The sequence below is a fragment of the Lissotriton helveticus genome, chromosome 5_1, assembly GCF_964261635.1.
Source record: "Lissotriton helveticus chromosome 5_1, aLisHel1.1, whole genome shotgun sequence".
Taxonomy (NCBI): domain Eukaryota; kingdom Metazoa; phylum Chordata; class Amphibia; order Caudata; family Salamandridae; genus Lissotriton; species Lissotriton helveticus.
Genome location: NC_136065.1, coordinates 520350356 through 520371031, shown reverse-complemented (window position 1 = coordinate 520371031; position 20676 = coordinate 520350356). Strand labels below are relative to the sequence as shown.

Here is a 20676-nt window from a genome sequence, read left to right as displayed (position 1 = left end):
AAAATTCTGTACATTTTTACCGAATCTGTATGATTCGGTAATTACCGAATCGGTATTTACCGATTTGGTAATTGCCATTGATTCCTATGGGCCTACAGGCCCATAGGAATCCATGTCAATTACCGAATCGGTAAATACCGATTCGGTAAAATTACCGATTTTGCAAGGGTGACAGGGTGTCACTTTGACACCCTGTTGCACCCCTGATTTTGTCTTGTGTGCCATGTGACACACATACATGCCCTTAAGGCATGTATGTGTGCCACATTGCACAGGTGTACATGCACAGATGTGCATGTACACAGGTATTCGTTATTTACCATGCAATAGAATTACATGGTAAATAACGAATCGGTAATGGCATGTGGCGCTGTTTTCAGTGCCACCTACATCTGGATTTACCGATTCGGTAAATTTACCGATTCGGTATTGTACAGAATCGGTAAATTTACCGATTCTGTATGTTTTTAAGGCCCCTACATCTCCATTAGCAAATACCGGTCTGTAACTGCTGAAATCGGCCGTTACCGACCGGTATTTGCCGACCTACATCTGGCCCAAAGTGTGCTAACTATACCATTTGGCCTGTTTCTAAGTTGCATCAGTTTATGCAGCCAGAGTAAGGAGTTTTCTCAAAGCTTTCTTCTTGAACTGCCCCACATTATTTGAATACCGGATTATTCCCAAATAACTGGATGATTGATCGTCACTGGAGGCGCTGGGCACATTTTATGTTATGGAAGCATTGGAAAAATCCAGATAACCTATCCGTATTTGCATATCCCCTACTCCTCCATAGAAAGGACAGATGTAATAGACATACTTTTATTTCTGTAGTGGCATTTACCTCCCTCAGCCTTAGATTCTGTTTATTAGATTTGTATAGTGTATGTCCAATACAGCTGGGAAAAGGTAAGTGGGCTGAGCAAATTCCAAATCATGTGAAAATTTGCCTGGGCCTTCCTGCTGAATGAACCACATTGTGCTTTCCACCGTACCTGGGCAACTGTTGGCCAGTGATCATAGAGTGTAAATTTGGTCTCAACTGCAGGAAAGCTTTAAATGAGTCTGTTTCAGATGCACTCCCTTGTCCTTGCCCTGAATCTTATAATCCTACTGTAGGAATCTTCTTGAATACTAGGAATAATTAGTCATTCACCCCATCTAAATGGTTGGTTCATAAAAACACACAGCAAGCTATTTCCTGAATTACCATTCAAGAACAGTTTGGTGGTCCCAGGGGCTTCTCTGCCTCATGACCTCAGATGAGAGCTGTAAATGCATTAAAGGCTCCTGGTGAGGCCTGTGGATCTACCACTCCAAGCACTGGGATTGGCTGATAGGTTAAGTTCAAAGTATATTTTTTTGGTGTGAACAGTATGTATGGGACAGTAGAGTCTGAAATGACAAGCATAGATGGTTCAGCAATACAACTCTCTTTTAGACCAGCAGAGCTTGTGCCTTGGCTTGTGAGGTGCCTTACCTGGCGCATAAATGTGTGCACTGTTCTGGTGTAGCTACTGGCAAATTGTAGCATGTGACCATAAAAGCTAGTTTTGTTCACTGCAAAGTGTCTCCATCATTAGAAGATAAATTGAAGTACATGTAACATATAAAATGGGTCTGCCTCTGGTTTGTGTTGTGCTGAGCTAGTCGCAGAGAAAATGCACCCAGCAATACACTAACCGGTCATACCTTTACTCTGCTTTCCAAATGGGGATTATATTTTGCCATTTGTTTTTTTTCTCTAGAAAGTGGCAAGTTGGCAAGTTGATTAACGTGATTGAGAGTGTTGCCTTGATTTTATTTCCATTTGCAGGTTTTATTAAATGAAAATTGTAAAAAGAAAACATCAGTATGAGTAGGCTGTATACTGTTGACTTGGAACTCGCATTAAAGCAATACACTGAAGTCATATGCATGTTTTTTCACCAGTTGCTTAGCATTGTATGTGAAAAAGAAGACTGTGAAGTGTCCTGCGCCAAGCAGTTTCTGTCAGCTGTACTGGAGAAGTCTGTTCCAAGTCTGAAGTTCTGTCAGTTGTTGTGCCGTCTCCAAGAGTCATTTCCAAGCTTGCAGCCACTGATGCAAGAACTGGAGCAACTGGGTAAGATGACTTAGTACCCGAAGGGATTATTTAAATTGTAGAAACATCTGAGATGATTGAAAAGTAGTAACTATTGGCAGGCAGAGGAATAGAAGAACCAAGGGTATCTATTTATATTCTAAGGACAGTGTTTACAGAAGTTAAGCTTACATCTTAGTGTTGATGTTTTATTTGTGTAAGTCACTTATGCATAGAAAACCGCAGCACATGTCATGCTTTCACACCCATTAGCTAAAATGTTCAAGACAAGAAATCTGAACAATGATGTTGGAGTAGGGGATTTTGAGGTGGAACCACAGGAAAGAGCAGTTGGGCTGGTTGTATCCCTGTAAATTATGCAATATGCAACACAAGTGATATCATATACATGGTACTGCTTAAGGCCAGAGAGAGTGAGGTCTTAGTTCATTTGTGCATTACATTTTAATTATTGCTCATTACAAGTACAACCAAAGGGTGGGGTAGGACAGACTGTTCCCATGACACAATTATTAAGGGCTATACAGAGCAACAAATGATGTTTTTGTTGAGTTAGTTTATTCCCAAGTGGTTGCCTGGTTCTGCTAAACTATATATTTCTGCCCAAAATACACATACTCTGGTTCGGACTCAACAAAAGCATCTTAACATGGTTCTAGAGTCACAGTAAGGTGCATTTGGTCATTATACTGACTTCTAAGGGGCTTTTGACATTAGGCAAATGTTAATTTGTGGGTTCTGATAGATTTGATAGAGTAGAGCGATTTCTCCAAGTGTTGTGCTTTTAGCAACTAAACCGATTATTTTTTCAAGTGAGATGTACTGTGAAGACTTGTTGCTGGGTGCAGCAAATCATTTCTGACAGCATTTGGGGATTCAGTTGTTTGCAATAGGTCCTGAGCTAATGTTCATTTCCTATTGGAGTGGCTAAGTGCTCTCATTGTACTTCTGACTCTCCAGTGGTAGCTTGGAGAACCATTGTTTATTTCAGGGGACATTTGTAACTCTGTTCATGTAATGAGCAGAGCAATCACATAATGTCATTTTCTATGATGTTCTTAGGATAAAGAAGACCTAACCCACTCCATATCGCTAAGCCCAGCATATAGAGTTTAAGGGTGAATTAATCTAATTAGCATTATGAAGAAAGCAGGCTTACAAGACACAAATAATGATTTGACCAATGTCTTGCTGATAATCTGTATGTACACTACCGAGGGATCTTTAAGAAGTTAGTTTTCTACCGTAGAACCCTATCCACTACTAGTTTTTCTGAGTTCTTAGCTGCACAGTGTGGATCGCTAGAACCGTACACTATTCCACATGGCCATATTCTTAGTCCTGCTAAATCACTCACCCCTTCCATCCAGTCCATATTTCCTGGGCTCCATCTCAACTATTGCTATGGAACATTATAACATCTGCCACTCCAACACCTCAACATTTGTTTCAACATGCTGATTCGTCCCAGCCTGTCTCACTCCTCTTGGATACAGTGAATCCTGAACACTCCCACCTCCTTGGATACATTGAATCCTGAAAACTCCCACCTGACTTTCACTGCATCGGTGTACTATATATAATTTAACTCTAGCCCTTCAAGCACATAACTGCCTTTATGTTGCCAGGCATATCATTTTTAGGGATCTTTTATATTATATATCAACCAGTTCAAGATGCATGTCCAGCATTTCAGCAGTACAAGCTTCATACTTCTCATCCTAAAAGAAACTTCAGCTGAAAGGCACCCCTTTTTCTATGACCCGAAATACAGAGTCCAACAGGTAGGTTCACCTTTTCTGCACAAACCACCTAAATGCTGGAACTCGGTCTAAGCCTGAATACGAAAGCTTTGAAATCACATTGAACGCCAAAGAACATTTAAGACGTATATGAGCCTGATCTTACCACTAAAGGTAAAATAGTAATTTTATGTAATAGAAGGCTCCTATAAAGTAGCAATACTAAGTAGATCACCTCATTGATAAAGTAAGTGCCTATACCAGAAAATAATACGCTCTAGTGATACCTAGAGTAGGTATTAAATAATGAAATGCCATCAAATCAATTTCAGGCATGCCTACAGGTCTGTAGCAACACAACCGATGCACTGGCCGGGTTGTCAAGCACTACACCGAATACATATCACATAGGTAAATGTTTAAACATACTTTCTGCCAATTATGCATACAAGTCGGGCTTACAGGGAACACGTCATAAACTGCACAGAGTTTCACAGTCACGCAAATGACAGCAATGCACTACATAACAATACAATTCAATACATTACATTACAGTCCCATCCCCTTTTCAATCAAGATAGCCGCAAGCTCTCCCGTTGGTTATTCAATTGTTTCCACATAGACATCAGTCGTCAAGATAACCAGCGTTGTTCAAGTCACATCTGCTCACTTTCTGGTTTGTCCAGTCCATTCAGCATTCCTCACTTATATTTCCTTTCAAACATTATGAAGTTTATTGAAGTATCTCAAGTCAGTTGCCAGAATACGAGGAAACAACTCAATATCTGTCAGTGGGTTGGTCATATTAACTTTTATTAACCCAGGAGATATGTTAGAACCCACTATTTTCAGTATAGCCCACTGACGTTTTACAGCTCCTACATCTCCTTTACTCTGCGCTTCAATGAGCAAATATTTGGCGATTTTCCAATGCTCTAAAGCCCTTTCAAAATGGATCAAGTGAATGCAGTCTCATTCTCCTGCTTCCACATGCTCAAGATGCTCAAATAGATCTTTAAATGACACCCTACCAATGCTTACAGAATCGTCACCCAAGTCCTCTTCACCAGCAGGCTTGAAGACAGCAATGCACTCCATGCCGGAATTAATGCTCAACTGACCTGAAGACTCCAGACCATACAAAACTCAACCTCCCACTTCGCACCCGCATCATCCCTCACCACAAGACGTACCATTGACTCACAATCCACAAATGGGCAATCTTCAGACTCCTCAGAGACACAGAGGCAAAGCCTTCCACAATATTGCCACTTGTACATCAACAACTGTATAAAGTTCCAGAAACTTACCAGATACCTCCTCTCAGCTGGAGTCCTACTCGCACACACCCTCGCATCCGCAGAACCAGACCAGGCTGACATACGTTATTTTACCTCCCTTCTAAAGCCTGGAACAAACTGCCTTCACATCAGATCTGTCTCATCGGGTCTTGAATTCCACAAGAAACTGAAGACGTGGCTCTTCACCAGCCCCTGCCTTGGCATGGCCCATACAGCTTCTGCTTCAACTCCAGGATACCTTCCCCAGAGAATTGTGTGCTACACCGATTCACATAACAGACCATTCCAAACATGACATAACATAACATCAAGCCTTCTAGAAAGATATCCTAATCCAGTTCCTCTCAACATCACAGCAATGGTGTCACAAGCAGCAGAAAATTAAAAACTCAGCCGAAAGCAGTGGAGTCTATTCATTTATCTACCAAAGGATTAGGAATCTATTTCTCCTATTTTTAGTACTACAGAAAGAACCAAATCAGAAATTCAGATGTATCTATTATCATTGAATAGTAAACAACTCAATATAGAAAAACAAGGTTAAACATGGTTTTACTTCAACCCTAGCAGAGATATTGGATGATCATCCTTGAATCAGGATGCATACGTTGAGATTCTGATTGCAACAAGACAGTGGACATGTCTTTGAGTCACTGTGGACAATACATGTTGTCAGTCCATGGTCAGATCAGCAGGTTTTAAAGTCGGCAGCATGTGCATTTTTGAAACGCATTTAAGGCAGCAGTCAGGCTCATTAGGAAAAAGATAATCAGATACCCTTGTCTGTGTGATTGGATGATAGATACCTCACCATATCAGCAAGTGCCACAGGGTTTAAAAATAACTAAATCCCTTCTTAGCTTTCTGGAGCTCCACAAAAAGTTACCAACTCCACACAGTCCATGTGAAAGGATAGTCATTAGCGGTGGGTTTGCTGAATGCTGTTGAAAGATAAACATTTCTTCAGGCCGCAAATGTTCTCCTACCCAAGAAAATGTTTTATTATTCTCAATTTCTTGACCCTCTGCGTGTCATATCTCAGGCTCCATAGCACTGTGCAAGTTCCAAGTTCAATCCTCCATATGAGACTGTTTATGAAGAGGCCAGATCAGTGCAGTTAACTGACCATAGATTGGGAGGACAGACAGCAGCTGTCAGAACCAATGATAGAAGCACTTCTCTGGAAGTTTTGTTTTTAAGAAACACTTCTCTGAAAGTTTTTTTTAGTGGAATGTTTGAAGGTGGATTTCATCTAAAGGCTGATATGGGGATTGATGCATCACTGATTGGTTGTTGTGCGTCTTGAGCTACCACAAAACTCAAGCTACAAAATCACTATTGCTGCATCACAAGCCGACTGAACTACAGCAACGCCCTATACACTGGATTTGCTGCCCACCACCCCCATAGATGTCGGGTCATTCAGAACATTGCCACCAGACTAATCCTCGACCTCCCCAATGAACCCACATCACCCCTCACTTCTAGGAACTCCACTGACTCCCAATATAGAAGAGATGCCAGTTCAAGCTACTAATTCTTGCACACAAAGCCATCCACAACTGCAACACCGCCTACATCAACTACAGCCTGAACTTCCACCAGCTAACTAGACACCTCCATTCCCCTCTGCTACCTTTGCTCTTGCTTCCACCCTTTCCCCATATTCGAGATGCAGAAGCGGTGTATGGTCCTTCTATCTCAGCAAAGGCGTGGAAAGGCCTTCCCCGACTCCTCCGGACCTTCCCTTTCTTACCAGATTTCCGAAAATCATTTAAGACCTGGCTCTTTGACTGAACCTGTGGGCCTGTCCGTTCCTGGATACCCTCTAGAAATCGACTGATTGATTTGATTGACTGAATGACCCTTTTCGGAAACAAGACATCTGGTTTCCTATAGAAAATAAATATCTCATCCACCTACTGGATTTCTGTGCATTTTATTTGTCCAAGAAATAATTCTATTCAGCATAAAGACACCCCTGTACAGGCACACAACTCCACAATTCATGTACCACCAGAAAACGCAAGGAGTCAAGAAATAGAGGGCTCTATTCCTCAGGCCTCTTCACATTTGCTAATAACCAGGAATCTAACAATCAAAACCAAACATGTTCCAAAAGTTGGATGTGCCAAATGAGCCAAGAAAGAAAACCATAGCTGGTTACGTAACAATAAAATACTGTTGTATATCTTGCACCATTCTGGATTTCCTCACAAATATTTGTTCACAAATACAAACAACAGAAAGAGCCCAGACTACGTGCCTGGTTATCTCTGACTAGGGCCCAAAAGTCATACCATTCGGGTCAATGTTTGTGGTTTTATCTTTTACAGTTGAGCCCAAAATGTATCTTTAATTGAGACAGTTGAATGAAGAATGATCCTATTTGATCCGGAATGGCCTCAACAATCCTGAGTCAGATGTGTCCTGCAGATGCTGGAGAGACTATTAAGGAGACTTGCATAGACAGAACCTCCTCTCCAGACTCTCCTCATCTTGAATGTGTCTGCTTGGCTCCTAAAGTGTCACAGTAGGGCCATGTAAATTTGCCTTAGGTCGGTCTGTATGGAGATAATGAAGAAAGATTATACACTATAGTGTCCTTCTTATTAACATGGAAAAGATTCTGCATTTTGTGCATGCAGTAATCCATCTATCTTATTGCTGGCCATGAGAAAATAGTGAATGCCACATCTTTCCTTATGCCACATGTTAGATGTTCCCTGCAGTTCTCTCAGATCAGGTATACAGTAAAAGTCTTCCATGGTAGATAATGTGGGAGGCAAAGACTCCAAACTCTGCCAGTAACCAACAGACACCATTATCCACTATATATCCCAGTGTTAACTTACTTAATCATGCACACATAATAGCTTGCTGGCTGGGTCAAAAAAGTCAGGATGCCAGTTTTACATGTAGTCCGATGACTAAGGGCAGGGATACATACACGTACACCATGTAGGGCACAATCCAGTGCCAACAAATATCCTTGTGTATTATCATGGTGCATAAATGTATTTATTTATGTAGATGACAGACCACAAACTGAGTAGTGACTTTCCTAGGGGCTGGGATTTCAATTACTTTTTATGCCGAAGATGATCTGAGATTTTTGTTTTTAAATTCACATTCGTGAGTCAAAGGACTTTTTTCCTGTGGGCTCTGTGCATCTGGTTAAAACGATGGGAGGGAAAAGTCCATGGTAGTTCACTGAAAACACTCTTGCATCACTGAGCCATGCCTAGATCACTCATTGATATTGTTGTTTTAAACAGACACTGTATGAATCAAGGTAGGGTGTCCCTTTCATAGCATAGGCGATTATGTGGAGACAATGTTTTTTAGGACGCAACATGGTAGCCAGACTTGGGCTGTCGGTCACTTTCACTGATGTGGTCTGAGACATGACAGAGCATGTTTGAACGTACAGAAAATTACCATTAGACCGTTAATGTGATTTTTTTTCTTTAGGATTGTTAACTGGAAGAGATGGAGATAAAAAAAACATCAGAAAGTGGAAGGTTAACAGTGACTACCAGCTTGAGGCATTGGACAAAGGAGAAGCACCTACCCCAAAGTCCTCAGAATTGGAAAATGTTGGGACGGTGTGCATCAAGGACAGGTGTGTTTCTGTCAAGAAAGAAGCAAGGAGGGTAGCAATCTCTACCTCCAAGAAGACCTACATCTGCAAGTACTGCAACAAGATCTTCCATTTCCGTTGTCGCCTGGAAGTGCATGTGAAGCGTTGCAGAATGGCCCTTGAAAAGCCAGTACAGTGCCAAGAGTGCAACGAAGTGAAAGCTTCTAAGAAGGAACTTGAGAAGCATAGACAGGAAGCTCACTGTTTTCCCAATGCAGATAGGACAGCCAGAGGAAGAAAGAAGCGTTTAATGGTTACCTGTGACATATGTGGAAAGGAATTTGCACATCCGTCAGGTACTTCTAAAGCTAGTAGAATTCACCGAACAGTGAGTAAACTTTGTATATGGAGTAGGTGCATTCTGTTCTGGTCTGAAGTATTAGCATGCTCTGACAAATGCTTTGCAGTGGTGTTTTTCTCATTTTTTGTGCAATAGTACAAAGTAGTTTGCCTTCTGTTTTAGGCAAGGGAGTAGTGAAACATCATGTAAAAGACATTCGTTTTCATTGGTAGCCCAGATAGTTTGCAATCAAGAAAATGTATGCCATTTTTGCGAGAAGCGTTCTAGATGTAACCTTCTCATGATAGCTAGTTTAGGTATGCATTGGGATAGCACAAACTACCTACTAAAATGGAAATTGTGTTGTCTGGGATACTCCGCCTGGCACCCTCCTGCACAGCATTTGAATATATTTATTTATTCTATATAATTAAATACTTTTAGAACTCTAGATGCATGAGAAGCAGCTTCAAAGATTGAAATATGTAAGATGTGAGCCAGCAAGGCTGGTTTGGAGAGGAAGTACGAGGAAAGAATAAAGGGAAGGGGATGGGCTCTGTGAAAAGTAAAGCAAATGAATTTGTAAGGGTACTGAAGAGCAAATGGCTACTAAAATAGTATGATGAAATAGCATTTTCTAAATATCTTCATCTTAAGATTCTTTCTGAACATTTTGAAATTTGTCTCTGTTGAGTTTTAAGGGTGTTAGATATTTGTTCTACCCAGGTAGCCTACCTTACAGATTCCACATTTATTTTTCTTTATCCTAAATAGGCCAACTTAAGCACTCTTGCTTGATCTCTTTGTTGAATAGTGTTGAACGTTTGCTTAGATGTTGTGCAGCCCGGCATTCAATAAACCTGGGTGGGAGAGGCAATGTGCCTTGAATTTCCTTCCTCTATCCACAGGTAGCAATTGTAATTTCTTTAGGTATTGGGTGAGGAGCTAATGGATTTTCCATGGGAAATCGGTCCAGTAGTCTGACCACCTCTCATCATCTCTTTTGATGATCCTTTAATATCAGAGAAATCAACCCTCTGATCACTTTTCCCAACAATCATTGCTACCTTTTATCTCTTATATCCAATGCGTAAGTATCAATTGAGCATTAGCTGTTAATAGAAATTCAAAATTCTGCAATTACAAGACTGTAATAATAAAGTGAGTGTCTCAGGTAGGTCACATTAGACAAAGCATATATGGATTAGATGTGGGAAATGTGACTCAAAAGAGAGGGCGACAATTGTGTTATGTATTTTGGAAGCTATTTTGTACACTGAATGTCTTATTGGAGCTGTTTCAGAGTTCAGAAACTATTGCAAGTAGACCATTGTGTTGGTCCCTGTTGCAACAGAATGGTGTGGTTGGGGAGTAAGAAGATAAATGCATTACAGATGAAGACCAAATTGACTTTTTATAGGGCTCAAACTTCGAAGGCCAGGTGGTGCGGAGGTGATGTGTAAAGGTTCTTTAGAGACACTCAGTTTCCCACCATGGAAAATCCAAGAATTGAGGGCACGGTCCGGGAATGGGTACTGTAAGGGGAACTTCTTCATCTGAGAACTTGACTCTGGATAAGGCCATATGAGGCTCCACATCCATAATCCGCTTCCATAAATTCCTTCTCAGACTGAAGCACCAGAGCAGTTACCAACTCCAAAAGGTTTTCAACAAGGTGGAAATAAAAATGAGCAACTTCACCAGTGTATATATCAAATTATTCGGCAAAGCTTTCTTGACTTTAGGAAATGGAAAGCCAGGAACACTTATCTGGTTAGCAGTAATGAATGAAGTCAGGCTTGGGTTGGTGAATTAGACTGGTACCAAATTGTGATAGTGGATTAGTTGGATCGTTGTACCATGTTTATAGTTCTGTCTTCCTTAGCTCTCTGGATTTGAATTTTGCTGTTTGTTGTGTATGTAGCTGCCAGTAATAAAGAATGTGAGAAACCATAAAATAAACCCAACTAAAACGGAAACATTCAAATTTGGAAAAATAGCCTAATGCCAGAAAATGCTTGTAGTATTATTGAAGAGCATAAAAGTTAAGTTTAAGTTGCACATTGAGACAGAACAAGCCCTCTTTCAGCAAGAGACACCAATCCTAAATTACCCGAAAAGCATACAATGTTTTAGTCACTCTCTCTCTGGGCAACTATCTTCTTTCACACAGACATTGTCTTGCTCCATAAAATATATGATTTGCATAACGAACATTTGTTTTATCGACATATTAAATAGTACCAGTGCTGCCCAAAAATGTTTGCTCTCAATGAACACCATTTTTGATTCAATAATCTACTCCCAAAACTCATGCATTCTAGTGAACCACATGAAATGTGCTAAAATGAGCCTACATCCGTTTTATGGCATCAACAGTACCCACTTAAAGACAAGCCAGTGCTTTTTCTGTGAACACCAATATATTGTCCTACATCGTCTGAAGAAAAATGACCCTCCCCATGTCAATTTTAGCTTCGAAAATTGGCCTTCATTTGACACCAGTAATTGTAGACTCTAAGGGCCAGATGTAGGTCGCCCAAAACCGGTCGGTAACAGACGAAATTACCGAATTTCGGCCGTTACTGACCGGTATTGGGCTTTTTAGATGTAGGTGGCATTTTTTTAGGATTCTGTATTTTACCGAATCGGTAATTTAAGGATTCGGTAAAAAAACGAATTCTTAACATACCGATTCGGTAACATACCGACTCCAGGATGTAGGGAGCACTCAAGTTGGTGCATTCCTCAGTTAAGGATTTGTTACTTACCACCAACTATAAGTTGGTGGTAAATAATGAAAACCTTTGAAAAAGCATTTTTTTTGCTTTTCCAACAGTGTGATGTGGCAGACATACATGCCCTTAGGGCATGTATGTGTGCCACATGTGCACCCATACACAATTGAGGGGTGCAACAGGGTGTCAAAGTGACACCCTGCCACCCTTCAATGTTTTCCCCCTTTTACCGAATCGGTATTTACCGATTCGGTAATTGCCATTCATTCCTATGGGCCTCCAGGCCCATAGGAATGAATGGCAATTACGGAATCGGTAATTACCGAAACTTACTGATTCTTTAATTTTTAACAAAAGATTACCTACATCCCATTTACCTATTCTTAAATACCTAATCGGTATGATTCGGTATTTAAGAATAGGTAAATTGAGATTACCTACATCTGGCCCTTAATCTCTATTTCAGTTCTTTAAATTGTTAGGTATAATCTTAAATCTAGAATGATGATGTAACTAGAAACTATTCACATGATATTATTTAATTGCATTTTTGTTTGCGCATCATCAGTAGGTAGGTAATACTTTTATTGTATTGATCACATTGGTTACAATAAATACAATTAGCATTTTAGAGGCCTAAACAGCAGTAATAAATACAGCAAATGTGCTTTTTTTCTGAAACTCAATATGGATAAGAACTAAAAATGTAATTAATTTGTCTAATAAAAGCAGGGAATTGTATCGTAAACAATGAACAGTCGCCTTAATAATTGTAGGTATATTATTCTTAAAGTTAACAAATTTCAGGCAAAGACAAACAATCTGAACCAGAGGTTCAGCTTTTTAGCCACACAAGCAACATCCACTCTTGCCTTTGAGTCTCGGATTCCATGTTCCCTCAAATTAAAGCAATGGTATATAGAGACATCTCTATCTCGGTTGTTTCCTTTCATGTGCGGATTTTATGTTTGACTCCATATACTCCTTGTTTGAGGATAAATAGAAATTATGCACCAAATCGGAGTGTTTGTATTATGTGGGGGAAAAGATCTTTCTCTCAATCTTGTGTAATTTAAGCAAACATACTTGTGATGAAATAACAGTCGTAACATTATTTTCAATCTCCAATATAGTCAGAGTTCAAAATATTCATGCTGTATTAATTTCTCATCCTCACAAAATAACATTTCTGAATATGGTTTATTGTGACTGTCCCTCTAAAAATCCATCCCGCTCATGACAAATCTTACTTTTCTCACACATAAATGTGATATGCTATAAAACTGAGAGAGCTTGATAGGATAAAGACAGGCCCAGGCTTCTACTAGTAACTTTCCAATTTCAAAACACTGCTATTTAAGCATTGATATTTTAACCTTAATTCAGGAGATGGTGTCATCATCCTATGGGTAAGATAATTACTTAGGACTTGATTACGAATTCCTCCTAATTTTACAACCCATGCGTATACTCCTCTTTACCCATGGGTCACAATTACGAGTGTGAAGGTATTTAATGTATCTGATAATTAACAGGGACAACTTACAGTATTTACCATATCATGTGCATTTTGGTGTGTTAAACACAAAAAACTGCATGTCATTCCCCATAAACTCATAATTGGTGTTATTTATCACACCCAATAAATAATATACTGGGTGGTATTGTTATTTATCACGCGTGATAAATACGACCTTCACTCACAATCAGGGCCTAAGTCTTTTCTTGCCAGTTTCACCAAGGCCCTTTTTTAGTGCGACCACCATAGCATAAGTTACACAGAAAAGGTGAATTTGATTTGTCAAATGAAGATGCAAGGCTCCATTGATGACCAACTATGATGATTATTAGTGCTATTGGTATTATTAATATTAGACTTCGAGGCTACATCAGGATATGTCAGGCTTTTGTTCATCAGACCTTCTTCTGGGGCATGCTCCCTACATTCTGTATTAAATGTAGGGAACATGCTCCTGGACCATGCAAGACCAGGGTTCCTTCTACTGAGAAGAGCTAAGGGTGGTAAAGACCAGATTTATTTCTGTATATTAAAGGGTGCCTTGGAGAGACTTAGATATTTTGTTCTTATTTGGTATGTACTCCAAGCCTCTCCATTTAATATATCCTTGTCTCAGGAAAAAAAGGCAGGTCACAGATGTGAAGAGACAACCAAAAAATATTATTCTGTAAAAGTTTGACAGTCTTTCTTTGGATTTTCTTCCACCTTATGTTTACAAGTCACCGGCATATGCAACTTGCTGCTCATGTTTTCTTTGATGTGTTACCCCACTGTAGGCAGTATGTTCATGGATTCTTTATCTTCATTATAATATACCTGAAAGGCTAAGCATAATTGTTCTTGCAAATACGTCTGATTACATTTTCCTCTTTACACCATTATTGAAAGTATGGATTTAGGGGGAAGGTCAGTGCATTATAGAACATTTGTCATTGGGGTACATGTTCTGCAGTGTTCCAGCTGGTAAATGCTGGCTGTTAGAACATTAATTAACTTGAGAATTAGTGTACAGAATCACCCAAAATTATGTTTTGGTTCAAAGTAATCCTTCTGTGAACAGGTTAATAGCAAAACTTTGTGCTAAGCAGCTTGTAAGGTGTAGTGTTTGCTTGTGGCTGACATTCTTTTGTATAAATTGTTTTGGAAGAAAGTATCATTTGGATCCAGGTTGAGGTATTTAGTCTTTTTTTTTTAATTTGATGATTCACTACTCCTCTTTCCTCAAGCTTGCATAACCTGTTCCCCCAGGGATGCAGTACCATAAAAGGACAGAACACTTTGACGAGAAGCCCTTCTCTTGTAGTGACTGTGGAGCCAAGTTTGCTGCCAACTCCACGCTTAAAAATCATCAACGTCTGCACACAGGAGAGCGCCCATACATGTGTAAGCACTGCCAGATGACCTTTACTCAGGCTGCAGCCCTCGCCTACCACACTAAAAAGAAACATTCTGAAGGTAAGCCCTCGTAGAAATCTGTTGTTCCAGTATAGGAGAGACAGCTACTATTTTGTTAAAAGAGAAGTAATAAAAAAAGGAAAAGCCTAACTATTGCATTGCTGCCTAAAAATTTTAACATATTGGGGCAAGTCATAAGATGCTTTGTGGTGTGAAAATACACTCATGACTTCAGGGAGTTATCTAAAAAACTAAAAACTTAAGGTGCTTTCCAAGTAGCTGAAAACTGTGTCGATAACATTTTTCATTATTTCCGTGAGAATAGAGCGGGGATATTTTTGTGAATCCATAAAAATGAACAACTTTAGAAAAGTCTTAAAATGTAAGCATATAAGTATCAAAATAACTTTATATTTTAAGACCCAAACCTTAAAATGTCTACTAGTCAAGTCAAGTCAAATTTTTTTTATTTGTTTTGGTACTCAACTGAGGACCACAAATTTAAAAAACTGTTTTACATGAAGATAAATCGACAAAGATTAATATAATGTTAGAAAAGACTTTAGAAATTTGTAAAAATTATAACAAACCCATTCATTAGTTGGTTGTTTACACACTAGTAGCACATTTTTGACTGTAGTAATTCTACATTTGCGGTATATCGGGTCAAGATATCTTGACCGTGCTGTAACTATGTTTGGATGAGGACATACAAATAAAATATGCTCGATGTTCTGATCGCCTCCTTGACAGAGATTACATGTCGAAGATCCGTCTAGTGACCATCTAGAGGAAAAGGTTAACACAGGTAAAATACCTAAGCGCAACATTGTTATTGCCCTTCTTGCACCATGCGTAAGGGAAAACCCTATATATGGCTGTACTTGCTTGTATTCCAATGTTTCAGCATAGAGTTTATATGACAATAACTTACTACAATGGGCAAAATCAAGATCGAAGCTCAACCTAGGTGTAAAGCATTTTAGATAGAGTTTCAATTGGGAAGCGGACCAGGTGAGTAAAATATCTTTAGTAAGTTTAGCAATTTCAAATGCCTTTGTCACATTCCTATAAAAGTTAAGCTTTGATGCGTCTGATTCAAATGTTTCAGTTTTTAGTAAGAAGCGCAGTGTTCCTTCCTTTGCATGTAAGATATTAAAAGCCCATCTGATGATGTTGGCGACAGCTGTAGCATAAGAACTTGTTATTGAGAATTCTAGTCTTAGGGCTTGAACAGGTATTGATTTTGAAACCTTCAAGATTTTTTTCAAAATATTCCCTTCATTTAGGTCCATGTAGGACCATTGCTTTATTGGAATATGCTCCTTAGCATAAGATAAAACCGGAGGAATTTTTACTTTGTACACTTTTAACAATGAAGAGAAGTGCCTATTTCCTGTGGCAGAGTACAGTCTAGAAAGAGCCCCGGCATGCAATTCTGATTTTCTCTTTAAGTTATTTATCTGTTTTATATTTTGTAAATTCTTTGAGAAAATCCTGCCGAGGTATATATTCGTCAACTTCTTCTACTTGTACCCCGCCAAGCTTCCAGCAGTAATTAACACTTTGTTTCCTACCAGTAAAAGCTACCACTTTGGTTTTTGTTAAGTTTGGAATTAGAGAGTGGACCTTTGAGCATTCGTTTAAAATGTCCAGGAGCTTTTGTAAACCAAAGGGCGTAAGGTCCAACATTACAATGTCGTCTGCGTAAAGCAGGGCGTGTACACTTTGTGAGGCAATCTTAGGAGGCAAACTAGAGCCTTGTTGCAGATGGTATGGTAAATCGCTAAGGTATAGTGAAAATAATATCGGTGCTAAAAGGCACCCTTGTTTAAGCCCGTTAGCCGTTCTGATTATTTCAGTTAGTCCCTTGTCACCCCCCATTTGCACCTGTGACCAAGTGTTGGTATGGAGATTAATTATGGTCTGCAGCAGATATTCCGGAATTCCCAATCTCCTTAACTTTTTCCACAGTGTAGGTCTATCTACGCGATCAAAAGCAGTAGAATAGTCAATAAACGCCGCGTACACTGGTTGCGAGTTTCGTATGATGTATTTGTCTAAAATAATCTGGAGAATTGATATATTGTCAATAACAGAATGGTTTGACCGAAATCCTGCTTGGTACATAGGTATTATACCCTGCGAGGATGCCCAGTCTTTTAGTCTATCCAGTACCTCTGCGGCGAAGATTTTCCCTGTAGCGTCCATCAACGCTATTTGGCGGTAGTTGCCAGCTGTAGTTTTGCTCCCCTTTTTATAGATGGGAATTATAATACTCCCCTGCCACGACTTTGGTATTCGCCCTGTTTTGAAAATATGATTAAAGAGAGATAGTAACATCTGACTCCACTCTTTAGGAGCAGTTTGCAAAACCTTGATCGGTATTTGGTCTGGACCTGACACGGCGGTACTTCTAGCTTTTCTAATATGCATTTCTATGGAAAATGCTGTAGTATTTGCTATTGGAGTATTTTTCTTTTCCATAATGTTGTCAGTGACTTTTCTATCAGATTTAATTAAATTTACCTTATATACGTCACTCAGATAGATTTCCCATTCCTGCGGAGGGACTGGTATGGCGTGTGGTTTCTTTTTTGTGCCTGTCATTTTGGCAATTAAGGACCAATATTTTCGTTGATTGTATTTTTTAGCAGCAATTTGGATATCTACCCAATTGTTGTCCTGCAACATTCTTTTGTGGCTGTACTTCTCTCTTCTCAGTTGATTTTTTAGTTTGTTAATTTCTTGTTGGATTATAGGTGAAAATTTCAAGTATTGCCCACGAATGAGTTTGTTGCGCATTTTCGCAATCGTAGTTATCCTGGTTATATTTTTATTGTTCTTCTTGTTGTTTCTATTTGAGTCTTGTCTTATCCTATCTGAAAGAGCACTTTTAAGTTTATTAATGATACATTCAAAGTTTGTTATTAGATCGTCAGAATGATTGCTAGTTAAGAGTTGACTATTTGTGATCATTACGTTAATATTGTCCAATGTTGCTGAATTCCAAAAGATCCGCCTCTGAATGTTGTGAATTTCAATAGTGTCCTTGTGGGACAAAATTTGGCTTGTCGAGGCAGGATTAACCAACCAGCCGGTTTCTAAGTGTAAGAGGGCGTGGTCACTTTCGTCTGAGAAGTTGATACTCAAATGTGAAACGGTCTCCACTAACTCCCTGCCACAGATTATATAGTCAATAATTGATAGTGTTCCATTTCCTCGTCTTGTATAAGATGCCGGTATGTCTCCTTCCACGTTGCCATTCAGGATTGTCCCATTTAAGTTTGGCAAACATGCTAATAACAGTTTTCCTCTCTTGTCCGAAGCTTTTCCTTTAGGAAATGTAGGGATGGACAATTCCAGTGTTTCTTCTTCATAGAGATTTGCCCATTTTAAGATCTCGACGTTTGAAATTTTTCCATTCAGGTCACCCATGATTAAATATGACATATTTGGTCGGTCTTCGATTATCTGTGCAATTACTTCCATGGTGTCCACAAATATGGCATCTTAATTAGTGCCGGGGGGGGGCGTACATGTTAAAGAGTAGAAAAGCCTTTTTTGGATCTAGATTATGTGTTTTCAGCGAAACCTTAATACACTGAAAATTTTCAGAATTAGACTCGACAACTTCTTGGTCCCATAAGTATTCCTCGCTTAACAAAAGTGCCAGTCCACCCTTTGCATGGCCCCGGTTTGTAGCTTTAGCAGGAATATCGTAGACGTAGTAGCCCTTTTGATAGAAAGATTTTGTCGCCCAGGTTTCCTGCAAAGCCAGAATTTCAGGTTGGTTTTTGGTAGATTCGATCATTTTATTTATTGTTTTTCCAGCCATGTTCCATGAAGTGATCTCCAAACCTTTGTTAAACAGTAGGATGTTGATGGTAAGTTAATTTATGACTGTTTAATATTTCCGAGACCCAGGCCCAAGTCTGTATTGATTTTTTGTCCTCTATTACTTCTAGGTCTTGGCTCCAGACTTTTCTTTCACCTTTGTTCACGTGTATTTTCAAAGTATCCTTTCTTAAGAGAGTTGATCCTAGATCATCTAAAATAGGATTATTTTTGTAACAATTATTATTAGTTGTATCCGAATTTTTGCCAAACGAGCCAGTGATCCTTGTGTTAAATTTAGATTTAGATTCCTTTGGTACTGATATTTCGGTAACATCGTAACCACATTTATGCAATATTTCTTTTTCATTTAGAATAATCCCGGGGAGTACTGATGACCAGAATGATACCTTCGCTATTTTACAATTTTCTTTTGTGGGAAAGGTCACCAAATCAATTTCTTTGCTGGTTAGAGATTGTAATGTGTGTATTTGCTGTAGAAGATTAATTATCCTTCCTCGATTTAATGGCATATTATCAATGGGAAAGAGTTCTTCAAATAATAAATGGTTGGACGTGATTTGTTCTCCGCCTATAGTCATATTGTTATCTTTTTTGCTTAATCCCTTATTTATCTGTCCTACTCTTTCAGTTAATATGGCTGGTATATATTCGTTCGCTCTATGATTCAATAACTTTGCTGATTGTGTATTTTTTCTGACGCTAGTTGCCTCTACTATGGGAATATTTGGTATTATATTATCATCTTGTCCCTCTAGATTTTTTTGAGGATTGATTATATTTATAAATTTTTGTTTACGAGTTTTCTTTTTATTGATTCTTCTTAGCGGCTTCCATCTCGTACTTTTTCCCTTTTTTTCTTGGGTGATTTTTGTTTGGGGGAACTTATCTCCTCCATCATCGTGAGGTGTAAGATTGGAGGAGTTTCCTTGTTCTTCTTTATCGGAACCAGTCTTTTGCAGGTTTGTTTTATTGGGAACCGAGAAAATAGAGTACTGTTTGACGATGTGTAAGGGCTCTTATCTAAATAATTTCTTCAGGGAGTATATTTTGACGTCCTTAGGATTTTTCCGCATTTTCTTATTTGGTTTTTCTAGCATTATTACATCAGATGTTTGGGTACTAATGTCACATTTTATTTGGGGCTCTGTACTTTTGATGAAAATTGAAGAATCCTTGTTATTAACCTGCATCGCATCAGATAATTGTTGTTTTTTTGTTGCTTCTGCGAGTTCTTTTTTCCTTTTTTCTTCTACTAGAATTTTTAAAACGCCGATTTGGACATCTAGAGTTGGATCCGAGTTCTCCAGGATGTGACCCAAGAAAGAAAGTACCGATTCCAATATTTTCTGTAGGGTATAGAGAGCCTTAGACATTGGTGTTACAGTATTTATAGAATTGATATTTTGAAGAAGAAATGGGTCCAAAGAAGAATCGAGAGCTGGATCGTGTTCTAATGACTTTTCCTGGAACCTAGAGAATGACTTGTCTGGATTTGATTGTAGATCTATGTTATTTTCCAACGACTTCATGTCATTTCCATAAGGATCCTCAATACAAGAGAGGCTACCTATTCGTTTTATAGGAGTTAAGGATGTTAGGTGTAAGATCTCATGATTCAGGTTTAGTGGTTCCTGTGTTGAGAGTAGTTCCTTTTGATTAGATTCAAGATCCGATACCCTAGGATTTTGAATAGTTTGATGATCTGAGGGGGGCAACTCTTTTGCCTCCTTAGTTGTTGAAGTATCAAGATTTATTGATAATTCCCATACCTGAGGGGTAACTTGCTTTTTTGGTGATAGAGCTGAAAAATAATTACTGATTGCCGGGGTTCTAGTTAACCGGCCGTGGTTGACTGCCTTGTCAGAAGATTTTCTGACTGCTTCCTCTGTGCCCATTCGCTTCATGAATATTGTGCGAGATCTTAGTTTTTTGAGAGCCATTTTACTTTCCTGGAAAAGGCTCGCTTAGTATCGATACCACTTCCTTCTCAGTGGATATTTGTTGAGGCAACTACTCAAAGAGTCGTCTCCCCGACCGCAGACACACGTAGTCAGTAGTTGCACTTACCACACTTATACAAATTACTACTTGACCCCAGGATGCCAAGTTCT

General features: G+C 39.1%; 1 protein-coding gene across 4 annotated transcripts in view; it reads left to right on the top strand.

Annotated features, from left to right (window-relative positions):
* The window catches only part of ZBTB40 (zinc finger and BTB domain containing 40), a 267262-nt gene that overhangs the window by 111483 nt on the left and 135103 nt on the right, over positions 1–20676 (top strand). For all 4 annotated transcript variants that reach the window (XM_078642855.1, XM_078642854.1, XM_078642857.1 and 1 more), the window contains exons 10-12: positions 1936–2107; positions 8604–9068; positions 14558–14764. In XM_078642855.1, the coding sequence (XP_078498981.1) occupies positions 1936–2107; positions 8604–9068; positions 14558–14764 (844 nt within the window). The remainder of the gene's footprint in view (positions 1–1935; positions 2108–8603; positions 9069–14557; positions 14765–20676) is intronic.